The sequence below is a fragment of the Corvus brachyrhynchos genome, unplaced genomic scaffold (assembly GCF_000691975.1).
Source record: "Corvus brachyrhynchos isolate BGI_N302 unplaced genomic scaffold, ASM69197v1 scaffold62, whole genome shotgun sequence".
Lineage (NCBI taxonomy): Eukaryota > Metazoa > Chordata > Aves > Passeriformes > Corvidae > Corvus > Corvus brachyrhynchos.
In genome coordinates this window covers 1,077,987-1,104,347 of record NW_008236629.1, presented here as the reverse complement: position 1 = coordinate 1,104,347, position 26,361 = coordinate 1,077,987, and the positions used below count along the sequence as shown (strand labels likewise).

General features: G+C 44.2%; 1 protein-coding gene across 1 annotated transcript; it reads left to right on the top strand.

The window, feature by feature from the left end:
• Window positions 1-5: 5 nt before the first annotated feature.
• On the top strand, window positions 6-4,101 carry RPS13 (ribosomal protein S13; the record flags this gene model as incomplete). Its single annotated transcript, XM_017726560.1, has 5 exons — window positions 6-71; window positions 1,734-1,812; window positions 2,717-2,886; window positions 3,251-3,351; window positions 4,024-4,101. Coding segments are annotated over 5 exons (450 nt in total), but the record flags the coding sequence as incomplete, so codon positions are not given.
• Between the last annotated feature and the right edge of the window lie 22,260 nt (window positions 4,102-26,361).

Sequence of the window (26,361 nt, the reverse complement as noted above, 5' to 3'; positions counted from 1 at the left end):
TCTGATGTGCTTCTTCCCGCAGAAAGGGCCTGTCCCAGTCGGCCTTGCCCTACAGGCGCAGCGTGCCCACGGTGAGTACCTTCCCCAGAATCTTCCGCACCCCGTGTGCGCTCCGGCACCCACAGCGCAACTCAGGGGTGTCCACGGAGGGAAAGAAAACGAGAGCTGTAGTATTTTGCGTCATCACTCTCAAATTATGGCCTGTGTAAATGCTTCTTCGGCATGTAATGAAACAGGCTTCCCAGGGAGATGGTGGAGTCTCCGTCTGTGGAGACATTCAGAACCCACCTGGATGCGCTCCTGTGTTACCTGCTCTAGGGAACCCTGCTTTGGGGGAGTGGGTTCGATTAGATGATCTCCACAAGTCCCTCAGCCCTAAAAATTCCGTGGTTCTGAGGTGATCCTTAGGCTACTAAGGAGGCAGGTGTCTTTTTCCTGGCCGGATGGTTCGTTTGGCGAAGAAGTCTTGTCTCTTTTTCGTACCTTTTTCTGTTTAAGTACTTCTTCAAGTACTTGGAGTCTCTGTGTTGATAATTCCTAGAGATTAAATCGTTATTTTCACACTCGAGTTTGCTATTGTGGAATAAACCGATTGCCTTCAGAAATACTTACAATTAATTTGTTGGTCAGGGTACTAAATGGAGTTGTTTTGGCGTGCCCTTAGTTCTTTGAGGCTGCTTTCACTTGTAAGGGAAGTCCTCCTTTGCAAGATCATTTCTTGGAGGATCTGTTTGTTGGCAGAAAGAACAATTTGTGGTGCATGTGGAAAAGCATGGAGTGAAAACAATGAAATGAGAACATAAGCACAAAATCTGAAATTAAATAGATACAATTTAAAGTAAGGTAATACGAAGCTGCTTGAAGTACTGCTGATGGTTAAACAGTTCAATAACAATTAGGATGATCAAATGCTATATTTGTTTTTAAAAATCCTGTGGGGTTTTTTTTGTTTAGTTTTATTTATGTTCTATTTTAAATTGTAATCTTTAGAGCACTTCTGTGTTTATTTTTGCTGTGTTTTTCTGTTTCATGTTGTGATAGTATTAACAAGTAAAAAAAATCTGGAGCTTCTGTAGCTCATGGGAAGTCAGGATTGCCGAACTTGGTGTTGTCTTCCCATTAATAATTATGGAAGCAGTGGCTTTATCAGTACTGTTTAACATAAAATTAATAGAAAAGGCACAGTCCTATCTTGGTAGGTTCGTTTCATTTTTTAATTAATTAGTGTACTTAAAATCTGATTTTTCACTTATCTCTAGTTAACTTTACTGAGAGGTGGCTAAATGGGTCTCAGTTTTGTATTTGTCAAAAGGCCTGGATGAAGAATTCCTTCCCAAGGGCAGTGATTTTTTTTTTGGGTGTTTTTTTTTTTTTTTTTGGTTTTTTTTGTGTGTAACATTGGATTTGTGCTTCTGGTGTGGCAGTTAAATTGAAATGTTGATAAAGCAGTTGGTCGGAGGCTTTTTTAAAAAAACTTACTTGGAGTTTTTAAAATGGAGACTCTCATCTTTACCTCTGCCTTCCCCCATAACATTTCACTATCACTACTGGTGTATTATATGTTTAAAAGTTTCTGTATCATTAAAAGTGCAATTTCAGTTCTTGACTGTTTTTTTAAGCATTGCAAAGCATCTGTTTCTACCATTTATTGAAAGTTTTCAGTAGCTAGCCTGTGCCTCTGTATTAAGCAGTGTTAATCAGTTTGGCTTTTTTTTTTTTCTAATTTTCTTTAGTGGCTGAAACTTACTTCTGATGATGTAAAGGAACAGATCTACAAGTTGGCTAAAAAAGGCCTGACTCCCTCCCAAATTGGTAAGGGTTATAAACCACTCCTGAATGGGGACAAACCCACGTTTTTCTAACTGTAATATTGTAATTGTTCTTTCAGTCTATATTAAATAACCTGCTAATAGAACACAGCATTTCTGCTGTACCTGTGTTCACTGTGGATACCACTGAGAGTCCTAGGATAATATCCTGAGCTGGGAGGGACCCCCAGGGATCAGCAAGTCCAACACTGGGACATTGTATGTGTTGTACTTGCAAGAAGCATCTTTGCTGAGGTGGTTGGTATTGGGGTTTCTTTTCAAGTGGAAGACTTAAAGCATTTGTATAACCTTATAGCCTGTCCTTAGGAATGGCTGCTTAGAGGTGTTATAGGGAAATTCCTGGAGGAAATTTTCCAGTGCCAGCAGCCCTGTGCTTAGGGTTTACTGAGCCAGGCACTGCCGCTGCATTACGGACTGGTTCTAGGGTTTGGGCCCTTGCAGAGCTGAAGTGTTTGCATGACACAGCTTTATATTGTCATGAGCTATGTATGCAGTGTAATTAGGTGCTGTGTAAACAATTATTTTTATTATTGCAGTCCTGAAAGCAATAATAATTCTTTCTAGAGGGATCCATATAGTGATTGAATACATAGCGTTAATGAGTCCTGTTGAGAATTTTCCAGTAGTGTGGTAGCACCTAATGTGTTACCTGCCTGAGCACGATGGGGGAGTCAGTTGTCTTTTAAGTGTTACCAGATAACATGTTTCAGCTTCTGTAAGTTGTATTTTGCTCACTTATGTCCACCATTTCTTCAGTTGCCACTAAAAAGGTTTTTAACTTGAAGAAGGCCTTTCTTTTGGATAGCTTGTAACTGTAAGGTCAGTTTCACAAGACTTGTTGGTGTATGTTTTTTCTTTTCAGTGTAACATGTAAATGTTTGTTTCAGGTGTGATCCTGAGGGATTCCCATGGTGTTGCCCAGGTTCGCTTTGTAACTGGCAACAAGATTCTGAGAATCCTTAAATCCAAGGGACTGGCCCCAGACCTCCCAGAGGATCTTTATCACTTGATCAAGAAAGCAGTTGCTGTTCGTAAGCATCTTGAGAGAAACAGAAAGGTGAGTGCTCCTTTAATTAGGTTAACTCAGTGTCTATGTTTTTGAATTACACAGTAGTTCGTTGACAGCTTGACAAAGCAAAGACTCTTTGTGTGCTTCCTGTTAGCCCTCCTTAGAATAAACTTAGGAGGTTGGGGAGGCATTTTGATCAAGGAGAATGGTCTTTGTGAAAAGGATTTTAAAAGCAATGTTTAAACCATGTATTTCTGGTCCTGCTCTGACTTTACTGAAGCTTTGGTGATGGAAATGGGAAGTTTTGAGCAGTAGCTGTGGATTATCTGCTTTACTGAAACTCATCTGAATTCTACATTGACAAGTCCAAGTGGTTGTAACGTTGGGGTCGTAATGTAACTTTGTTTTCAAGGACAAAGATGCCAAATTCCGCCTGATTCTGATTGAGAGCAGGATCCATAGGTTGGCTCGCTACTACAAAACCAAGAGAGTGCTGCCACCCAACTGGAAGTAGTAAGTCTTCTCCTGCATGCCTCTCGGCACTGAAGACTGCATGGTCTTACAAGCTCTGCTGGGGCTGTTATTCAGAGGGTGAAGAGTGCATTGTGATTGGTGTGTAGGTAATCTAGGCAGCAGAGAAGAGGTATTTTCATACATAATTACTGATTAATTCAACTTACTAACTAATGAAACTTACTGCTGAGTGTTAGGACTGTTAAAATGACTGTTAAAACTCTTGGATAAAAATCATGGTCACAACAAATGAAGTCACTACCAGACAATTTTTACAACACTTTAAGCTGTGGTCTTGGTTCTCAGATACCTTTATTGTTCATGTCACTTTCAAAACGTACTGAGAAATGGCTTAATAGCTGTGGCAAAAAGGAAGTTACTGTAGCTTTTCTCTATGAGAGGTAACCACCATAGAATTCCTGTAGATGTTGGGATTAGCCTTGTTTCTCTAAGGAGACTCGAGTGCAGCTAGTCAGGTTTATAAACACATGGGTTTGTGCTGTTACCCTAAGATTTGTATTGTAAAAGTACAAGTGAAATCTTTGGCCATAAAAATTTTTAAGCAGTGATTTAGCTCAGGAGTGATAGTTAAAACTTTTAACTGAAGCTGTGTTTTTGACAAATAGTTTCTGCAATTAATATTTCTCTTTTGTCTCTCTTCTCTCTTTTTAGTGAATCATCAACAGCTTCTGCCCTGGTCGCATAAGAGCTGGCTGTGACTTACTGAAAGAATAAATTTTCGTTACCTGAGTTTGTGTTGTCTCTAAATGGTTGGTGTATTAGAAGCTTCTGCTTGTTTCAGGAAGCTGCATGTAAATGGGAATTTTTCCAGGTGGGGCAGGCTTGTGGCTGTGGTTTCCATATTGCTGTCCTGCAGTATCAGATCTGGGTGATGGTTGTTGCAGTGCTGCACCAGCTGGACATTGGTGTCTGTGCTCAGACTGGTTTGGTTTTTTATGATCTGAGAGCCTTGAGTTAAAGTGCCCTAGTCATTCACTGCAAATGCATTTCATTCATGTGGGGCCATGCCTCTCGTGTCCTGCAGAAGAACTGGGAGAGAAAGCAGTGACAGCAGGAAGATTTGGAAATTTAGAAATTGCAGAAGGGATTATGCAGGAGGTGAGGGGTTAATTGGAGAGGGTAAAATTGGAGAGGTTAATTAATTCATCCTAGGTTGTGTGGTCCTGTTGCTTGTGCAGGAGGCTTAAGCAGACCTCAGCCACTTCCTCGCAGTAACTTGCTGTCATTTTTAAGTGATTTTAAGAACAATCGTTGGGATTTGGGTAAGTACAGACAGCAGTTTAGCTCTTCTCAGATGTTGTGTCGTTGCTGGTGTAGTTACCCGTAAACCCAAAGGGCTGGTGCTATTGCACAGTCGCTTGCCAAGGTTGTGCCTCCAGGTTTCTAATAGCTTTAACCTGAAGACCCCTTTCTTCTGAAGACACAGGGAAAACAGTGACAGCTATGCTCCTTTTCTAGGAGAAAATTACATAAATAGAGTTAGTCTGAGTTGTTGTGACTTGCTTCTAAGTGTGGGTGCATTACTTTCATAATCTTTAAAAGTTGAGTAAATTCATCCGAGCCATGTCATTTTTGTAGGTGCAGCATTCCAGTTGCACTCTTGAAGCGCTGCTGTGTGGTACGAGTAACTCCCATCCTCCCGTCGGAACAGCCAGGGTGGCCTTCCCCGCTCCTTGTTCCCAAATACCTGTGTGTAAATAGGGAAAGTGGCCGGGAGGTGGCGCTTGGAGCCGAGAGTGCTGCCCCTTCCGTGTGCCGAGCAGCGCCACCTGCGGGGCCGCCGCTCGGCCAGGCAACAGGAAGGGTTTCAGCACGGCCAGCTGCTCCGGGGGGCTTTGGGAGCTTGGAGCTCACTGGAGCTGGAGGTGCTCCTGAGGATGGAAAAAGAGGTGCACCATATCTCTTGTTGAGGAATGGTAATGGTGTTGCGGTCGTGCTGTTATGCTCGGAGTTCTACTGCTTGTGTTGCTGAAGATTCTGTATTTCCTGTAAATCCTACAGGCTCGCTTAGGTAAGTTGTCCTCAGTAGGATTAATCATAAAATCAGAATGGCCTGTATTGAAAGGGACATGAAAGATCAACCGGTTCCAACCCCCTGCCATGGGCAGGGGCTCCTCAGAGCCCATCCAACCTGGTCTTGAATGCTTCCAGGGATGGGACAGCCAGAACCTCCCTGGGCCACCTGTTCCTGCACCTCACCACCCTCACAGCAAAGAATTTGTTCCTAATACCTAACCTAAACTTCCCGTCTCGGTTTGAACCCATTACTCCTTGTCCTGTCACTACAGCTCCTGACAAAGAGTCCCTCTCCAGCTTCTCTGTAGGCCCCCTTCATATACTGGAAGGTTGCTGTGAGGTTTGCATGCAGCCTCTTCCCCAGACTGAAAAACCCCGTCTCATCCTGTCTGCATAGGGGGAGATGCTCCAGACCTCCTTACCAGCTTTGTGGCCCTCCTCTGGATTTGCTCCAGAAGTTCCACATTCATTTTATGCTGGGGACCCCAGAGCTGGATGCAGTGCTCCAGGTGCAGTCTCACTGGAGCAGAGGGGCAGCATCCCCTGCCTTGACCTGTTGGTGCTGTTGCTGCAGCCCAGGGATTGTCCATCCCTTACGCTTTGGATTACCAGAACAGGCACAGCAGGAGCTGAGCTCACTTGCCCCAGGGCAACCCAGCTGCTGTGGGAAGAGTTGGGGCCAAGCACTGGCAGGGGTAAATCGTCCCTGGGGGCAGACCCCTGGAACCCATGAAACAGAGCAGTGTGTCAGAGGGATGTGCTCTGGGAGGAACATGGTCACTTGGAAGCATCAGGTAAGTTCATCATTTGTGGTAAAAGGGCTGTGCCTGGATGAGAGTGAAACTCAGGTCTGCTAAGTTTTCTGCCATGCTCTGAGCACCAGGACTGCCCCGGGCAGCTCAGGACTGGGGATCCAGCTGCCCAGGAGAGTTAGTGGAGTCTTTCTTGCTGCCCTGTGTAAATGTACTGTGACTTCCCTTGTCTGGAGAGATGTGATACTGGAGACAAAAACCAGACCTGCAAGTAGTTGCTGAAATATAATTCTTTAAGAGCTATCACAAGCTGTCCCTGCCTCATGGTTATCTCCAGGCACCACTCTGACTTCCCTCTCCCTTAGCACTATGGGTGTTCTCAGGCTTTGGGCCCCACTGCTCTCTTGCTTTCTCCTGTCACTGTCACATCTCTTCCAAGGCTTCCTTGCCTTGATTTAACCTTCAGAAGATGCTGGGTTTGCCTTATTCTCAGCAGCCTTCTACAAATTTCCAGCATTGCCTTTTCCTCCTGGGGCACTTTTTGCTCTCCCAGCTGCTACAAATCTGGATGATGATTATTTTATTTTTTCCCTATCCCAGTGTGAGTTTTTCCCTGCTTTGTGCAGGGGCATGCATCAGAAAGGAGCTCTCAGCTTCCCCCACTTCGATCTCTCTTGGCCTTTCTCCAGAGAGGAGCAGCCACAGGGCCACTGCTGCTCCACACCAGGCTTGCTCTGGTGGCAATCTTGTGGCAGGCTTGGTTCACAAAAACCTCGCACTAAAGGGCTTAAGTCCTTGCCAGCTCTCCAGCTCTTCCAGGGCTCTGGGGTGCACAGCAGAGCCTGCTTCCCTTTGGCTCATCAACAGCTGGGTTTGAGGCTGGCTGCTGAGGCACCCTTTCCTCTGGCAGAGGCCCAGGGTTGCCTGCTGTCCCCTGGGAAGGCTTGTCCTAGGGTTTTAAGAAGAAACCCTGGTTCTTGCAGTCACTGCTGGAATGCTGAGGGTGGTAAGGAGAGAAATGGTTTCCTTAGGTCTAGGGAATTGAGTTCTGCAGTGGATGGGGCACAGGGAGATGGCTCATGGGCATTCTTCAGGCTCTAGGTGGTTTTTTTCCACACAGATTTCTCTAATCCATTATTTCATGGACTAGAAAAGTTTATTTTTTTTAATAATCAATTTTTCTAATTCCACATATTTCCTTCTAATCCATGTTTTTTCTCGGGAGTATGAAGGGCTTCCCTCTCTTGCCTTTCCTGGCCCTTCTCCCTGTGCTCCCCCCCCCAAGTTTCTGTGCACTGTTTGCCCTGGCACCTCTGGATGTGTGTCCAAGTTTTTGTTAAGGAATTTACCCTCTTTTTGCAAATCAGTCAAGCCCATTTTCTTCCCTTCCTTTAGGTAACATGAGTTTAGCCTACCCTGATTAGGGTGAGCTAGGGCAGTGCTGACATGTGTGAACACAACTTCATGTTTTCTTCACTTCGACCTGGAATGGTAAGTCCAGAAAGGTCTTTGGTTAAATGAAAAGATGCCATGTGCAGTTTCTACCTCTATTTCTAGGAAAGCATTTGAAAGGTGACTGTTAAGTATGAAAAGGATTAACCTTGACAGGGATTTAAGGGAAAGCTTTGATTCAGTCATGGCCAGAGGACTCTCTTATTGCTAGGTATCTCTTTATTCTGAAGGCTTTGGTGGTGTGTGACTGGTTCTGTTGTGGAGGCAAATAAACCATCTTTTACCTCTGAATTTTTCTAATCGACAGTTCCTGTTTACAGGTACCTCTGTAAAAATGAAAAAAAACCTTAGTAATTTATTTCAAGTAAGGAAACTTAAACACCAATTATTCTGCTGTTAAGTCATTGCCACTGCTGGAAACCATTCATTTTTTTAGCTGAAAAGGGGGCAAAAAAAGTAAACCAACCTCTAGTAATGACAATCAGAAAAGGCAAGAAACTATTTGGATTTATAAATGTAGAGCCCTGCTTTGTTTTTTCTGAAAAACAGCTTGTTCCCAGATGCATTTTCAGCTCAAAATCATTGCTTGCAAGTTAATACCGAGCAGCAAAAAGTGAACGAAAAGTGCACGGTTTTTTTCGCAGTGATGGTTTGTGTGTCACTTTCTACCACTGTTTTCAGTGTCACTTACAGATCATGAAACACAACGTCTTTAAAAAGCACCTCACGTGTTTCTCGGGGCTCAAGGGCCCGTTTCTTTCCCCGTTCCCATTTAAATAAAGAGCAGTAGAGCCTATGGAATTCACCGAGGGCAGGTTCGGTACTCGCCGGGCTCTGGGATGGCTGGTGATTCTGGCTTAGGCTAATGCTGCTTCACGTTCATGCAGTTGTTTTGTTCCCCTTTCAATGCTGGGATCAAACTCGTGAAAAAATGCGGCTGTTGCTGGGAAGTCCCTTCAATAACTCGGCACATTTGCATGACAATACGTGGCTGTGCCCTGGTAACCTCCCTCCTTCGCCAGCACATATCTTGGCAGCAGGAAATGCTTCCACAGCGTTTGCTGTGCTATTGGTATGTCCGTGAATGTCCTTTTCTTGCTTCCAAGGATTTCTGGACAAAGCTGCAATTGGTTAAATGAAGGCTTCCCTCTTCTCTACCCCCTCTCCTGCTTTCAGGATGAATTTTACGTCTGGTTAGAAATCTATAAACTTTGTAATGAGCAGTGTTGCTGATTAGTTGTGAGTGCTTTCCTCTCGCCACAGGGTGTATTAGAGATGTTACCCGGCACAGACGCAGCCGTAACTGGAGCCGAATCGATAAGAAAGGATACTATTAATGGCATGGCAATACGTATTGGATGTGAGGATAAACTACACGTTGTACATTGTGCTACAGGGCCTGGTGATTAGAGAAGGACTGGCAGCCCCTTTCTGGAGGCTTGCTCAGTGTTTAGGGCAAAGGAAGTGAAGCACAGCCTGCTAGCTCAACCCCTGAGCTGAAATACTGGGTGGCAAGTAATGATGTTGGCTGTGCCTGAGGCTAGAGGTGTACCTACATTAAAAGATCACCTGAGTTTTCTCGTGACTGCTGGTTTTACAGGCTGATATTTTATTCCCTTTGAGGCTGCTCACTCAAGACCCCTTTTCAGGTCAGAATTCTCCTTCTGAGCCAGGAAGGGGCTTTCAAGTTTAGTGCAGCTGTCAGGGATCAATCTCTTTTACAGCTCCTTCAAGTTCTTTCTGATGCAGATGAATAATTTCTGTAGATCCCGAGTCCTGTGTTATGCCAGAGTGGGAAGAGGGTGACTGGTGTTTTGAACTGTAGAAGCTGCTGTCTGACTGGGTGAAGAAACCAGTGACAGCCATTAAAAATTAATCGGTTAAATGAACTTGGGAAGGATCCAAATCTCAGAGGACCAGTTCTGATGGTGAAGGCATTTGAGATTTGTAAGAAAGGGGATGGAAACATTTTTCAGTACAATATGTTAGTGGACACAGGGGCACACTGAAAGCTGTTGTGAAATACAGGCTACAAAAGAAATTGTTTCCTCATGAGTTTTTTTTCCCCTGTTGCTTTGTTGTTAGAGAAAAACTATAGTATATGCCTTTGTTTTTTTAAAGTCCATCCCGTTGTCAGGAAAATTAATCCACAGACACCAGAGGTTTATGTCCAAAAAGGAGACAGAGGAGTCCTGTTACTTTATTCAAATAAAGGGAGATGCCATGGGGCATTTCCCCTGGGGTCTCTCATATTTTTGGAGGGTGCAGCCTCCTTTTTATCCTAATTTCCCAGCCACATTTCCCTCTCTCTTTCCCCATCGGCTGAGGTACTCGAGAGGTACAGACTGCCCGGAATGCCTAATACCTAAGGTTCCCTTCTAATGTATAACTACCTTTTTTTTCAGTTCTTATTGAATTTTATGATTTTCCCATTGTTTCTTTCATCTCTCAATATCCAATTTAATTTATCAGCAGACCTACAGTTTGTCTGTAGAGACAAATCTCTTTCTATTCATCAGTCAATGGAACCCTTCTCATTGTTTCTTTTTATCTCTCAGTGCTAATTTCATGAACCAGCAGGCCCAGAGCTTGTTTGTAAAGACAAGTCTCTCATTCCTTTCACCATCTTGCTCAGCTCTGCTGGCCTTGGCAAAACTAGGGCTATAAATTGATAAATTCTCAGAAACTGCTGATGGAGCAATATCTATCTCTTATAGTGGGTATTCCATTTCCACCTCAAACTCATGCTACACACATCTCCTTACACATCACTTAGGTAGTTATTCCTGCTAACGTTCTTCAACAGTAGATTCAGGTCTGGATTCTCTTTTGGTTTATTGTTCTGTTATTTTCAGTACTGTATCTGACAAGCACTACAAGAAAAATATTTTGAAACAGTATTTAGGTAGTCTCAAGCTAGGATCTCAAAATAATATATGATTAGCAAATAAAGCCCTTACTAACAAATAACATTCCTGTAATGTGCAAGGAGTTGACGGTTTCAGTGCTCCCAAATTCTTTGTGAGTGTTGTGTAATGACCTGGGAATAGTCAGTTTCTGGAGAATGTTTAGTTTTCTGGAATTCACCAAATGTGAGTGTTGCAAATGTGATGCTGCAGAAACACCATTTCACTGACATCCAAAAACTACTACTACTAATAGTAGAAAACTACTACTCTTATGTAGTAGTTTTGACCCATAAATTCAGTGGTTTGTGTGATAACAGAGTAGATACCCCAGCTTTGCAGGGTGACAGAGGCATAAAGCAGTGAAAGAGTTTGCTTGGGGCAGTAGGAGAGTTTGGCACCAGCTCTGAGGTCCTGGATCCCAGTCTCATGTTCTGCCTGTGAGCCTGTGATAGTTGCACTTTAAACAGAGCTGGGTGTTTATACATAAACAGCCTTTGTGGGGAGTGGTGCAGAGCTGAGCATGGAGGCAGTTCACAGATGCTTTTGGGGACACAGACCTTGGCACTGACTCCTGCCACAGGATCCCAGAGTGTGGCCCTTGGTGGGCAACAGCGGGCAGCTACAATAATCCCTTTTTGCACTGATGTATGTACACGGCTTAGAGTGGAGGGAACCATTCCCCAACCTCTTCCTGCTCAGAGTGGGGAGTGGGCTGGACCCTCCTTCCTTAAAGGAACAGCAGGGAAATGGAGCCAGCTTTGTCTCTGAGATGTGTCTACATCACTGTGCTCTTGTGGGGCACATAACTCAATGCTCCTGTCAGCTCAGAGCAGATCATGATCTGGTCTCCTGCTGTCAGGTTGTCTTTCTGTGTATGGCAACTTTGGATGTAGGAAAGGAAGACATAAAAAGCAGGAAAATTTAGGAGCTTGGCCCTGTTGTACAGTCCTCAGATTTGAAACTTCTTCACTTACAAGTTCTGCGGTAAATTCCTGCACAGTAATCCCCTCAGTTAGGCTGCCAAATATACAGGTTTTCCTTAAAGTATAGGTAAAGCCTATGCTTCAGTGATCTCTGGAAATTGTGTCTCCTCTTCTTAGCAGAGATCAGTCCCTTCTGCAGCTGTTTAAGAAAATTGAGAGCTGCAAATCAGTTGAGTAAGAAATTCTGTTTCATGGAATGATTCCTGTCAGCCTTGCTTCTGATTCAGAGATCCAACTAATAGGGTTAAATCGGAGCAGTTTAATGGAACAATGTTATTTAAGCAAAGCAATCATGTTCTGCTGCAGCGTTGTTTGGTATTAAACAGCAATTAGGTTTGTCTGCCCAACAAAATTGCAAAGCTCCTCTGAAAGCAGCTGTAATCGGAAATGTCACACTGCAGCTACCGATGATAGATACGGTCTAACAAAACACAGGCCTTGGCTGCAGTGCCTCACATTGATGGATAATCCCACGGCACACAGCAGTTCAGGACTGTTTATGTAGATGGCAGGTTAGGCTGGGATTATTCCTTCCGCTGTCCTGTACAAGCTCACAGTTTTTGCTCCAGTGTGCCACCAACAGCCAGGTTAAACTGGAGGGTTCTGCCCCATCACTTACTCTGCAGTGAAGGTCAAGTGAAATGGCATTTGGGATGGTGAACATGAGATTTACCTGGCAGTACTGAATATAACAGTATATGCACTGGACTCCACTCTGATGTTTTTGCAGTGGCTCACTCTGGAAGCATGAGGAACTGAGCAGCAGTTTTGGAGAGCTGCAGAGTTGGGTCATGCAAGAGTCAGCACCAACAGTAAAGCAGATGTGCTGAAGTGCTGATTTAGAGGGGTGTTTCCACAGACACATTACTGGATTTGCTTCAGCAGCCTGCATGGGAACTTCCACAAGGGACACTGTGGATTGCACAAAGCTCCATCTCCCAGACCCATGCAAATTAGCGAGAATTTTTGCTTAAAAACAACTCTAGAACATGTTTCATGTGTGCCAGCCAGTGTTAAAATGCAGAACTTTTATTAGGCACAACACCCTGAGTAATAAACCTTTCTCTAAGCATCCTGACTTTTAATCCTTAAACATTTGTGTTAAAAATGTGTTAAAAGTGAAAGAAAGCTGTATTAGCATCAGACTACAGAGTAGGTATGAGCACACAATGTGGTGTATTTTCAGTCTTAATTTCCTGTCCTGTGAGCTGGGAGACGCTAAGAAATTCCCTCTTCCTGTTTTTTTTCATGGAAAGATACAAATGCTGTGAAGAAGTGTTAAGGTGTAGTTGTCCTGGAGGTCTTCAGCAGTGGCATCACTCCACATTTTTATGGCCACAATACCATGGCTTAGATTGTGCTGGGTATTTCAAGGAGTGGCCTTTTTTTAATGCTCCCTAGTCTCTGTGTACTCCTGCACTCATTAAAGCACAGAATCTCATCAGGGAGTATGTGAGTCCTGTTGTGTGTTGTTTGTAACTTTCTCTGATCTGTTAGATGTAGTCTGAGTGCTGTCTTTTCCATCACTTCCCCTCCAAGCCAGTGCATCCTGGTGATCTGCTAAAGATCCCCCAGTTCCATGGCTGGAGAAAGTGCCAAGCCTCACTCGTGTTCATTTAGGCTTCAGCTCGCTCTAGGGGTGAAGATCTCACGAAAAACAATGACTCTGTATCTGTGCACTTTGGATATATTCCCTGTTCACCAGGTGTGCGGCTGTCTGCTGTTACCTGATCCTCTTCTCCTCTCCTTCCACGGGCACCTTTGGCATCTCTGTTTGCCCCCACCCAGCGAGGGGACGCAGAAGTTCTCCTGGTAGCAATGTAGGGTGCAGTTTACCCCTTGAGCAACGTTGGTGTAGCAGCCTGGTGCTGCTGGAATTGCAATCCAGTGTGGAGCTGCAGTTGCAGCTCGGCCTGCGGACACCAGATCTGACCCAAGGCTAGCGTTGGTGCAGGAAGGGGAGGCAGAGGAGGATCCCTGTCAGCACACGTGTCTGTTAAATGCTCTTTGCTGTCATGCCGACTGCAGCTTCAGCTCTGCCTGGCAGCTGGCTCAAGGCAGCACAGGAGTGAGTGGGTGTGTGGGTCACGCAGCTCGGGCCGTGCTGCAGGAGGCTTGGCACTTCAGCAGCTTTCCCTCCATGCCCGGCTGGTGTCACCAACCCAGCAAATCTGGGAAACTGTGCGTGAGATAAGTTTTTGTAGTCCCCGTAGCAGCAGGCTGCTGCCACCAGTGCCTTTTCTGGGAGATTCTCTTCCCCTCCCTGCTATGTGACCCACATAGATCTGTGACAAAAAGGGGAAAAGCCAAGAGAAAGGAGCTTTAGCATAGGGACGGTTCCCTGTCCTGCCCTGCATGAATACAGGCCACAGCCCAAGCAGCCCAGTGAGGGACAAGTCAAACAGAAAATTAGGATAATTAGTTTTATATGTGGCAGTGTTGTAGTTCCTCTCAGAAGGACCCCAAACTTCTTAGTAGAGTAGTTTTTTCCCTTTTAATTACTGTTCAAATGTTTCTTCCCTCAATCTTGAATTACTCTGAGCGCTTTTCATATGTTAGAGATAGTCTGCCTCTTTACCCTTGAGGGTAATTGAGCAGGCATTGGGTTTGTATTTTTTTTCTCTTTATCTTTCAAATGTCTACAAGCCATTGTCATTTTAAAAAATTAATTTAAAACCCCCTGTAGTTCTTTTACAGCTCAAATTTGCTACAAAAGCAAGATTCAAATTGCACCATTCTCTACGGAGAATGATGAGTGTGTTAGGTAGGGGTGCAGTTCCTGTTCTTGATTCAATAACTCCTGTAACAAAGACAGCTTTCTTCAGGATACCTTCCTTCAATTACCCTTTTATTTTTCTTTCTTTGCTAATGTTAATAATTCAGTATGTGGAAGTGAATTCTTAAAGGGAGATAAACGCTTTGTGTCCCGACATTTTAAGTTCCTTTGGTAAATGCAGTCCGTGGTGTGCGTTTGGGCTGTGGCGTGGCCTCAGTAACTCTGGAGCATTATGTGCGGCCAGATCGTGCTTCCCCAGGAAAGCCACGAGAGGACAGTGCTGTGTGCCAAGGCCTCGGAGCAGTTTGTCTTCACCTTTTGCATTCCTTTATCCAATCCCCTGGGAAAGCCTTTTAGTACTGCGCGGTTAAGTCCCAGTCCCTGCTTTTCCCTTTAAGTAACGAGTACTTAGGGAAGGCAAGGGGAGCAGTGGGTTTTGCACAACAGTAATTACTTCAGGCTTCGACACCAGGGACCTTTTGACCTAATGCCACTCAGGCTGATTCTGTCATGTTTAATCCCTCATGCCCCGTCCGTCCCTGTGAGCCTGCAGACGTGTCTTGTTCTTTGGCCTGAGCCAAAGAGCTTCTGATACTTACATGTAAACAATGCCTAAAAGGTAAAATTCATGCGCTGTTTCACTTTAAATTATGCACTGAAGCCTTTAGGAATTGCTCTCAGGCTTTGAGGAGAAGCGATGCTTTTGTTGGGGGGTTGGATGGCCGATGGTTAAAGCCTGAGAAAGGCTGAGATTATGGATTGTTTCTGTTCTGCTCCTGCCTTGCAGATTCGCCCGGAGCTGGTTGCTAATTGCTGAGCCTTTGAAAAACAGTTTAACATTTTGGCTACATGTTTTTGTTTCCTCAGGGCTGGCTCTGCCCAAATAGCACCGTTTAGTCATTGTTTAGTTTTCAGACTGAATGCTCCATGCAGGTGTGGGTAGCCAGTGGCTTCTTTTCTGGCTGTTAAAATCAGGCAGTTTCGTTAGCCACTGTTTTTAATTTCTTCATAAATTCTGGGTGTAGAAGCATAGATACAAGCAGAGCGTTAATTAAGAGTCTTTTGGCCTTATTACTCAGTTTGTCCTTGGATTGGCCCACTCTTAATTACTACCCGGTTACTCTTGCTATTATTCTTGTTTAATGAGAAAATCCAAATAATCTCATTTCAGTTTCACAGATCATTAGATCCAACACACTTATTAATAAGGCATTTGTGAGCTCTTTATGTCCACTCAGCTGTTTTCAGTCCTTCTCTTATCCTCTATGATGGAGGGAAGGGATGTGCTGAACATTTTGTAGTTGGATATGTTTCCTCAAAGTATTAGCACTTGCCACTATACATTGTTTGAACAGCTGCTGCTTTTTGTTAACCGCAGTAATAAAAATGTTGTACATCTTGGACAGAGGTGTTGGCTGTGCTAGTGAGGAGTGGCTCTGGCAAAGAGGGAGCTGCTGCAGCAGGAAGGGTCACCTTTCCCAGTCAGGCAGGAATGTGCAGCAGGTGCGGAGCTACTCTGCTCCACTGGCAGCAGGGTGAGAGCGAGCAGGGCCGTTCTCGTGCCAACCTCCCAGCGACAGCCAAAGGCAAGGAAGCACTAGGGGGACCATCTAGTTCATTGCTTCCCCATCTTTTTAGCAGCACACTCACCCACGCGGCCAATTACCTGTTCTTCCGCGGTGTCCCCAGGGCAGAGTGTCGGTCACAGACGCTCGTCCCATGCCTCATTGGCTGTGAGCTCCACCTGATGAGATGTGCCTCCGGAGCGGGGCATGCGGATCAGGGGCGTCTGCTGGGATGGCAGGGAGTGTCGGTGTGCCCTTGGCTGAAGTATTTGCGGTGTCCTGTTACCCCGCGCATCTCCCGCTGATACCAATACCTACGCCTGCCCTCTAACGATGTGGCTCGAATTCAGCTATTGATTAGGGCTCGTAGAGAGGTACTTGGATATCTGTTTGTTTGCCGGGACCACGGTATTTAAAACAACGGAAACTCTCGAAAGAATTGAACTAAACACGTGTGTGTGGCTGTGCTTTTGTGCCAACAATGGAAAAACCTCAGTTTTTGCACACACACGAGAATGAAATGCAAAGACTAACACATGCTTCACTGCTTTTGGTAAAATGAACCTCTGACTCTGGAGGTTGTGTGCTCTCCTGCTCATGCCAGTGGGCTGCTCAGGGTGACTTTGTCACTGGGGTTTGAAGCCAGGCACACATTGGTGACTCGGAACAGTGATCCAACAGTGAAATAGCAAAAGGAAAAGGGTTAAAATAATCAACCTCATTTCATTGTTGGACAAGCTGGCACAGGCTGTCTGAGCAGCTGAAGTTCCACCTATTCTGTGAGACTCTTGTCCCGGTTGTGTCACCCACGTGTACCTGTGACAGAAATGGAAGGAGAGCCGCTAGACAGGACTGTGGGCTGGAGGCCCAATCTGTGGGCGGCACACAGGCCATGGCCCATGATTCTTTTAAGTCTGGAACTTGCTGTAAAGGCAAGATCTAAAGGACACTGCTCTGAGCAGCTGATGACTTCTCAGTGCCCAGTGAAGCTGTTCTTCGCGGGATGGAAAACTCCATCTGCTCTGCTCATGGTCACTGTGGGCCTGTCTTCACCCCTGCCCCACTGGGAAGTCCAGCCAGGCTGCTGACTTAGCCTGCACTCACATGCAGTCTTTAGCCTGATTAAGTGTTAACTCTTTGTAAGGAAATGTGCCTTGAGGCTACAGTGGGGATAACACAGGCTGTGGATTTCTCATGTGATACCAGCCCTGCCTAAGCAGGATTTAGCAGTGTCCTCCTCAAGCCCCTCTTCCTACCTCTCCACCCTTCTCTGGGTGTCAACAAGGGTACTGCTGCAGCAGGGTGGTGAGCTGGAGTGAGAAACCATAAAACTTGAGAAGGAAAAAGAGAAATCATAAAACAAGTAGGGGGGTTATTTGGTTGAATTTTTAAAAAGAAACTAGAAGTCTTTTCTCTGATCTGTTTTCCCACGTTGCTGCACAAGCAGCTCTGTCAGGAAGTGGAGCAAAGGCAGGAGCAGCTCTCTGCCCCAAAAGCGACAGGGATTGCATAAGGTTTGTTTGTGTGTCTGATGGCAGGGCCAGCAACAACGCTGAGCTAATGCCATCTGCGCGGGCGCTCCAGTGCTGTCACCAGGGTCGTGCCAAGGCAGCTGGCTGCAGGGCTGCGCCCGGAGTCACCCAGCGCTGCTTCCCGGCACAACAATCCCGTGTGCCAGCGCTGCTGAAAGCTCCGGGCCAGCTGCCGTGTGCTTGGTGCAGCCTGAACAGAGCTGCTGGCTCTCCTTACATGCTCTTGGGGAGCAGGGAATGAGCCTAAGGATGGATAATCCAGGCTAACTCTGCAGTGAAAACAAGTCACTTACCTCAAATATCATCGAGGTCTCTCCTGCCTTTCCAAACCTCTGACTTTCCCATCCTTTAGCAGCAGCTGATATTCTCCTGGCACAGAGTAGAGCGGGGAAAATTAATTGTGCTGTAATGACAACCCCCCGGCCTTCTGTTCCATATAAATGAAGGGCAATCTGTGGCCTATCAACAGACTGTTTCCTCTGGGGAAACAGCCTCACACTTCTCAGATTTCCCTTTACACTACTGACTGTTGGCATCTTTTCCTACCTCAAGATATGCTACGTTGCTGGAAAGGGTTTTTTTCCCCTTTAATTAATTTCTTTCAGCTCTGTCAGGATAGAGGGTAATTAAATGCTTCAGTATCTTGTCATAAAAATGCCACTTTTCAGAGGAATTGTCTTAATGAGCCTGTTTTTCAGTATAGCAGAGGCTCATCTATTAGTCCAGTGTATATTTTTAGAGCATGGCATTAGCCAGAAAAGCCCATTAGATCGTTACACAAGTGGCTGAATCAGCAAACTGTATCTGCTGCTATTCTGTCAAAGCAATAACGTTAACATTATCAAAGTGATTAAAAGCCATTCATTCATTTTGCATCTGGGTTGACAAGTTCATTCCTGCAGAGGCAGACGGTGCGAAGCTGTAGGAAAGGAAAACTAAAAGCTCATCATCTCCCTCAACCTGAAGATCTACCAGTGTGTGACAGATGCAATCAAAACATGACAATTGAACAGAACACTGGACGCCTGTGTTCTGTCACACGGTGGGTTGTCACTGACAAAGCAAAATCAGCCTTAGCCTGGGACCCTTTTTAAGGATTTGCATCTTTCTGCAGCGCAAAAAGCTATGTGTGCTGGAACAGGGCAGGGCTTCCACCACAGAAACCTTTGCTGTCCATCGCCTCTGGGTCATCCTTCTGGAGCTGCAGAGCAATGATGGTGCTGCTGGCCTTTCCTTTGGGGTCATTGCAGATGTGTTTGGCCAGTGGCTTCCCTGGAGCCCCCTCAGGAGCCGTGAGGGCTGGGTACTCCAGTTGCAGCTCTTGGCCTTGGCAGGGGTGTTTGTCCAGGATTCATATAAAGAGCAGAAGAAACGGGAGGGATAAACAAGTGTTGGCATCACTGTCATGACCTTCCAGGAAAAGCTGAGTAGACAGAAAGGTTTGATTCCTGGGGACTGCCTGGGGAAGCTGCTCAGTTAACTTGCTTGCAAAAGTTGCAGCATTATGGAAATCTTTCCCATGGGTAGGGCATGATCCAACGGTAAAGGGCATGGGAGGTGGAAGAGCAGTCCCTGAGGCTGAGACTGGAGTGACCTGTTGGCCAGAGTGGGAGATTTGCATGTTTGTGGTTTCTGCTATCAAATATAAGGCAGCATTGAGTTCTGCAAGTCTAATGGTGCATCAAGGAAGCAAAAGGTGGAGGAGAAGGGCAAACTGTTACTGGGTAAAAATCCACCACCTGCTTCCATCAGTGACCCCATCTATTCAGTTCTGGTCAGTACCTGAATGTGTTGAGTTGCATTTAAAAACAAACCAAGGAGTTATCACACTGGGATGCATACGTGTAGCTGAGTTCTTTTTCCATATTGTGGATTGTCTTAATTCTGCTGATGTCAGTGTGGCCCTTTATTACTGAACCATTTCAATGCCATGAGCCTGTTGTGGCAAAGTGTCACTAACACTGTGTGTCTGTTTTAAATGAGTGTCTTGTGATTGCTCCTGTATCACTGCGAGTGTCAGACCTGTGTGCTGTGTGTGCTGTTGTATGCCTGTCCAAGGGGTATTTGCCTTTTTGATGGTTGGTGTCCATGCTACACACAAGTTAGTCTTTCCTACCATGGTGAAGAAAACAACTTTTTTTTTCATTTTTATTCTGCAAATAATAAAAAGGTAGCAAATCTGATGGTTGATGTTTATCCAGGGGAGAGTTGCTCCAGAAGGGCACCAGCAATATGCTCAGAGCCATGAAGATGAAAAAAATCCATTAAAACTGTGGATGATTTAGGCAGTTTTGTTATCTAACTGAACTGCAGTCTGGGTTTCAATGTCCCATTTTTAGGCAACTTTGTAGCCACTTGACCTCCGGCTCATTGAATTTATGTCTTCATCACACTGCTCAAATCAAGAAAATGAATGCATTTAACTTTATTATCTTCTCTAGCTTGCTAATATGAATCATGCCTGGGAAACAGTAATTTTTTTATAAATGGTGAATTCAAATCATCAGGTAACTGTGAGAGGTGATAGACAGAAACAATGGTGTTTCATTTTGAGGAGTGCATTTGAATTTCCGAAAGACATTTAAAAATGCACAGAATGGTTGTTGGGTTTGGTCTGATAAATGTATCTCAGTAGAACAGGTTGGAAAAGAGAATTGCAAAAGCAGCGCTCTCTGTGCAAAGTCTTGGCAATGACAGAAGCATGAGGATGAGCACCTGAATTTTTTATATCCAATAAGACAAAATGATCTGCTGTTGCTTTTTGTCTGTTTTATCTATCAAAATGTGAGCATCCATTTTTATGGGTGGGTGCTTTGTAAATACCCTTAGCCCACTGGATTGTACTAGTTAAGTTGTGTGTAGAGCGTGGATCAATAATTCCCTTTAAGTGTCTGCCACAAGAGAGCAGTGTTGGTGTAATAAGCTGGGAGAGTGTGCCTCGGGTAGCGGCATTCTTCCATCAAAATGCACGCTGAAGTACTGCAAGAGAAATTCAAATGCAGTACAACAAATCTTCTGGGAGCTCAGCAGGATTAAGGGATAAAAATAATGAATGGGGCCTAATTTCTGGTATTGAGATTTGAATTTCTTAAAGGCATCATTGGTATGACTGTGGACTCTTTGGAAAATTTCAAGGAGTTGAAAATTTCATCATACTGCTGATAATCTAAATAAGTTTTCTTTGCTTTTTTTTTTAGCCCGTGTAACTCAATTGAAAACACTGCTCTTTAGCTGGTTTCCCTGAGAGCATAATCTGGTCATGTGTGTATATTTGGGTAGGGTGGACTAATTGTGGCCTTCCAGTACCTGAAGGGAACCTGCAGGAAAGATGGAGAGGTACTATTGGCAAGGGCATGTAGTGATAGGACAAGGGGGAATGGCTTCAAACTGAAAGAGTAGGTTTAAGTTACATGTTAGCAAAAAATTCTTTACTGTGAGGGTGGTGAGGCTCTGGCACAGGTTGCCCAGAGAAGTTGTGGGTGTCCCATCCCTGGCAGTGCTCAAGGCCAGGCTGGATGGGGCTCTGATCAGCCTGGTCTAGTGGAAGGTGTCCCTGCCCATGGCACGGGGCTGGAACAGGATGATCTTTAAGGTCCCTTCCAACCCAGGTCATTCTATGATTTTCAGAGCTGACTCCAAGCTCTGTGGAGCCACAGACTGGGAATTCTCTGTGGATACTGTATGCTGGGTCAGAGTCCTTAGCACCCAGAGTTTGCTTCATCTTTAAACACATAACCCAGTCTGCTGAGCTCTGTGCTTTTGGGGAAGCACAAATCTACTGCTCTGCTGCAGGTACCCAAATCCCAGTAATATGAAACAATTAGGACTGTGCTTAGTAGATTCACTGCACCTACACTTTCCTAGTTGGAGGCCAGAGCTGCAGCAGTACTTGAAACGTATGACTGCCAATTTCTCCTCAAAAAAGAAAAAAATTTAACTTTTTTTTTGAGAAATTGATATGGATTAGTTTGGAAGTAATTAACCTTAATTTGTGCGCAGCTTGTTAATGAAAATCTGTCTCAATATTACAAAAAATAACTGCTTTCAGTCTTGAGCAAATTAATGATTTTCACTGAAATGTATTAAAAACATTTTTCTATCAATAAAAGTCAACACTAAATTTTTTTAAGCACATGCCTGACAGTTCCTGACTTGAAAGCCTGGACTCTGATTTTTAAACTGCCACTTTACTGTGAGGCTGTCAATGATCTGTTTCCATGTGATAGAGAACTTGCTATCTAAAAATGACATGGCAAGTATGTGTCAATATGAGATCCTACAGAAGCCAGGCTCAGGCTTAAGAAAGCAGGATGGATCACTCTGAAGACAAGATGTGTTTGGAGGAGAAAAGGATGCAAATGGGAAGAAGCTGCTAGGGGGTAAAAAAAAAAAGATGAAAAATGATCCAGTCATGGAGCAACTTTTTAGCTTGAAGTAAGTGGAAGAGAGATAGTAGACTGCACTCTCTCTTGGTGCAATAAAATGCTGAACTTAGCAGAAATGGATCAGCAGATAATTTGTTCCATTTGGAGGAGACCAGCAAAAGCAGTTGGGTGAGAGGAGAAAATTGTGGGAGAGCATGGCTGTACTACGTCAGAGTACAGTGATCTAGACAGGTCGCTGGCCTATCTCCAAGTATCTGCCCCTGGATGCTTGGGAAGGGGTAGCAGAAATGCATGTGACAAGTTTATGATTGCTTTTCTCCTGCTTTACTCATTATTTTTTAAAAGACAAATAAGGAGAAGGGGTCGCAGTGTGCAGTACCTTGTAGGTGAGAATGGGAGCTGGAATAAAGTCTATCTGAACTGATTAGCCAAATTAGTGCACTTGCTAAAGTAGCCAAAACTGAGCTTCATTTTGACTAAAAATAGTTCTCTTATCTAAATATGTCATGTACCCACTATGCCTTCCACTTCCGAAATGTTATCGCAGCTGCAGTGTCCTGCATCCTAAATTTAGAACCATTCACGCCACTGAATTTTCCAGTACAGTAGATGGATGCAGCAGCTTTTTTAGAAACTAAAAAAATAGAAAAGGTTAAGAATAACAGAATGCGGAGCCACTATACTGAAATATCTGTGCTCCATCTTTGGTAGCCATTACTGCCTTCAGTTCTTTAAGTAATGACGATACAAAATGCGTGATGATTTTAGTGTTCGAATTATCTGAGATGGTTCTGGTTTTTTCTACAACACTGACGAGTGTCCTTGACACCCCTTTTGTGAAACAGTGTATTTGACTACAATCTGTGAGTCACACAGGGCATGAACTGTACTGGCTGCTTATTGCTGCAAGTCAAATTTGAATGTGAAATATAGCCCTAATAGGCAGCAAGATGAGACAAAGGACTGCCAGAGCTTTATGGATCTATGGCTTTCCATGAGCTCTCACAAGCAGAGGTTGTTTGGGATTTGTTTGGTTTTGCTGTTGGGTTTTTTTTCGCAGGTACATGCAGAAACAAGGTCACAAAATCTCTTTTTTTCTCCTGCTCATATACAGTTGTCAGCACAACAGCCCACATTATATCTGATAGCCAGTGTATTTTCATACTTCAGGTCTTTCCAGAATACCTTTCACCAAATCCAGGTCTGAATGAAAAGTGTGTGCTATTTAATAGTTCCTGTTATTAAATGCTTGGAAACTCTTTCTTTGTGTTCTGCCTAATCAAAATTTCTTTGAGAGAGAAAAAAACCCCACTCTATTAACAGAGTAGATGAGTAAGCCTTTGTGTTTGGATTAAACCTTTATGGTTAGATTAGTTATAAAGTTGCTCATCAGCTGACAAACCGAGCAGCCTGAAACAGTCTGAATTGCTGTTAGATCTAGTAAAATGCATATGAAATGTTGTGTTTGTCCTAATGTTTTGCCAGTTCTTGCTGGATTACCACCTTAAAAATTTGGCAGTGTTACGCTTGAGTGTAAAGTATGACTTCATAAAAGAAGGTTGCTTTTCTGTATCTGGCCAAAGATACAGAAATCTTGAGGGGCTAAGAGATTACGAGTAAATCTGATTTCCTCTAATCTTTACAGCTGTTTTCCTTCTGGAAACTCTATAAATTCTAGACAGTGAGAATCAAGTTCTTAAACTGGATTACTAAAGTGACTTTGAACATAAAAATCCTATGAATGGTACAGAGGTGGGGGTAAAAAGTTGTTTTCTGACAGTGTGAACATCAAAATGCAGCTCCTCATGATGGCCAGGCCAAAGCAGTCTTTGCACTCAGCTCTGCGGAATGAACAGTGCTCAAAGTGGATTTCATGCTCACACGTCCTCCTTTGTGTTGGTGAAAAGAGAGGCTCCTGCCTGATGCGGGACTCGGATGCCATTCCCCAAGTGGGCTGGCTGCAACACTGCTGCTCTCCCTGCACTGCCTGCTCTCAGAGAGAGACAATTTTGTTGTCATCTGCAATTTCAATGCTTTTCAGAGAGCTGCAATTCCCTTGTAGGAAAGTTGTTGCCGTAAAAGTAATCTTTGCAGGGAGCAGTGGTAAGAGCTTGCAGATGGGTTGCTATTTCCGTCACCTGGGATTGCGTGGGGCTCCTGCAACAGCTGGTTTGCTTGTGGAGTCCTTTAAAAATTCAGACTTTGATTTTTTTTTTTTTAATATTTCTTCTAATTTTTCATTTAAGAAAGGAGAGCTGGGGTAAGCATCTTCCTTAGGAAGTAATGAATTTTGCACCTTAAGACAAGCTGCTCTTTTCAAAACTGGACTTAATGACAATTTGCTTTCTGAGGGACCAGATGGGTTTGATGCCTGTCTGAACTCTGCCATTATCTTCTAAATCTCCAGGTGTAACCTCTGACCCTTCTCCGAGGCATCTCTTTGCTGACAAACCTGAAATCCCAGTTGTTAGCTACCTCACCCGGGTTGTTTTCAATTCTAATTCCTCAGCTTTTGGGTGAGCCACTAAAAGCTAGGTCCCTTTTGCTGTTTTCAGTTGAGGAGGGCACACTGCCATTTTCCAGCAAGTTGGCATTCTCAGCAAGTTCTGTTTTGTAATCACCCAGGCTAGCACTCTGGAAAACAGATTTCACCATTTCTTTCTTAACAAACAACTTGATTTCTCACCACAGTTACCTCAAACAGTTCCGTGGCAGTTTCACAGCTATGACAATCATTAGGAATGTTCATTATTTCTTTCTTTATCATGCTTGCTTTTAGTCACACATTAAATACAGATTGCTCTCTGAAACTCTGCAGCTCTCTTTGTGTGTTGTGTGACCCCATACCTGGACCTTTAATCAGGCTGTGGGAGTGCTCCTGTATCACACTTCCTGAGGTGAAGAATAGGGCTCTGTAAGAGAAAGTGACTCAGGATCAAAGATTAATAATCACCCTTTCATTGTTGCTTTTGCCATTTTTCCATTTCAGAATAAAAGGCATAAAATTTGAGGGGAGGGAAAGTAGAATTTTAGGCAGTGTGATTTATTTCTCACTGTATTTTTAGATTAAGTATTTTAGTCAAAAAGCTAAAGGTTGCTAGAATAAGAACTGCGGGATATCTGCTCGCAACTGGCTCACAGCCTGTTTACAGCAGTAATGTTCCTGCTCCTAAAGGCAGATCCAGAGCTGAACTCTTGCAAAGGTTTGAGGTGGGATTTGGTTCGGATTATGATTTGCTGTTACAGCAGCTGCAGGCCCCTGCTGAGATCAGAGCTTCCTTTTGCTAAGTAGCTCATATCAATTAAGAGGCAGATTCTCAATATGAAGAAAAAGGACAGAACAAGAGTGCAAGAAAGGAAACATTGTTTTCCTTTGTGTATTTGTAAGATGACAACTGAGTCTGAAACTTTATGAAATATTTGGGAACTGAACTCAGATGTTCCAGGCCAGTGTTCAGTCTTAAGATATCCTTCCTCTGGTTTGTTGCATAGTTGGGATGAGAGTAGAGTGAAATAAACTCTGGAGCTACTCTGCTTGTGTTTGGCAGCTCTTCCATGAGCTTCCGTCTGTATGTGCTTCCCTTTGCCCTTGCTTCCCACTCCCATACATTGAAATTCCACTGCTGCAAAATTTCAGTCCTTCAATAACAAAGATGTTCCAAAAAAAAGCCAAGTAACAGATTAAGTAAAGGTCTCTGCCTGGCCTTTCACCCTGCCAGAACGATTGCAAGCAAAATGCAAACCTAAGGGGTTTCATTAAACTTCGCTTTCTGCTGTGTTAGAATAGTTCTTAGAAATAGAGTAATTTTGGCTGCTATCTTTGTAGAATACAATCCTGAGTTGGATATTGTTAGCTTTCATGCATTATTATGTATTTAATACTCTTCACCATGTCCCCCCCACCTTTTTCTTTTAGCAGCCTTGAGTCATGGGATTAGGCCAGACTGCCAGATTTTGTCTGAAAATGAAATGCTTACAGTTCTCCTGAGGGTGATTAAGGTCTCAGGAGTGTGAACCTAAGGCTGGAAAACACAAAGGATCAGAAACAAAGACTTTTTAAAAATCAAAATATGTCTAAACTGTTACTGTTAGTTTTAGGGACTGACCCACGTTTGAAAATGCAGGTTGGTAATACTGTCCTGTATATCCCATCTCAAAACAATGCCCAAAATGCAGGGGCTGTGTGCTGGGATGTGACCCTTTTATTTCATAACACCAGGGGTGTGAGGCAGGCATTGGGCTTTGCTGGTGAATGCCTTCAACACGAAGTTCTCTGTCACAGGGAGCTGAACCTGCTCCAGCCCTTGTCCTTTTCACAGCAGGTCCAAGTGGGATGGGAGAAGGAGCAGGAGAGGTGCAAGGAGCAGCCTGGGTGTGGTGTCTTTTCTTCCTTATGCACAGATGATAAAGCCAAACTGCAAATTGTGTCAGCCACAGGGGGGGAAACTTTGGCTAGACCAGACCATGGTGTTTGTATAAAAATGAGGGAAAGCTATGAATTAGTGTGTTCAGGGAGCAAATACAGGCTGTAGCTCTTGCCAAGGCAGTGGAAATGTCTTTTTTCCTAGATAACTTTTTAATTGAGCAATAAAGGCAACCTCAGGTGAATGGTTTCTGTG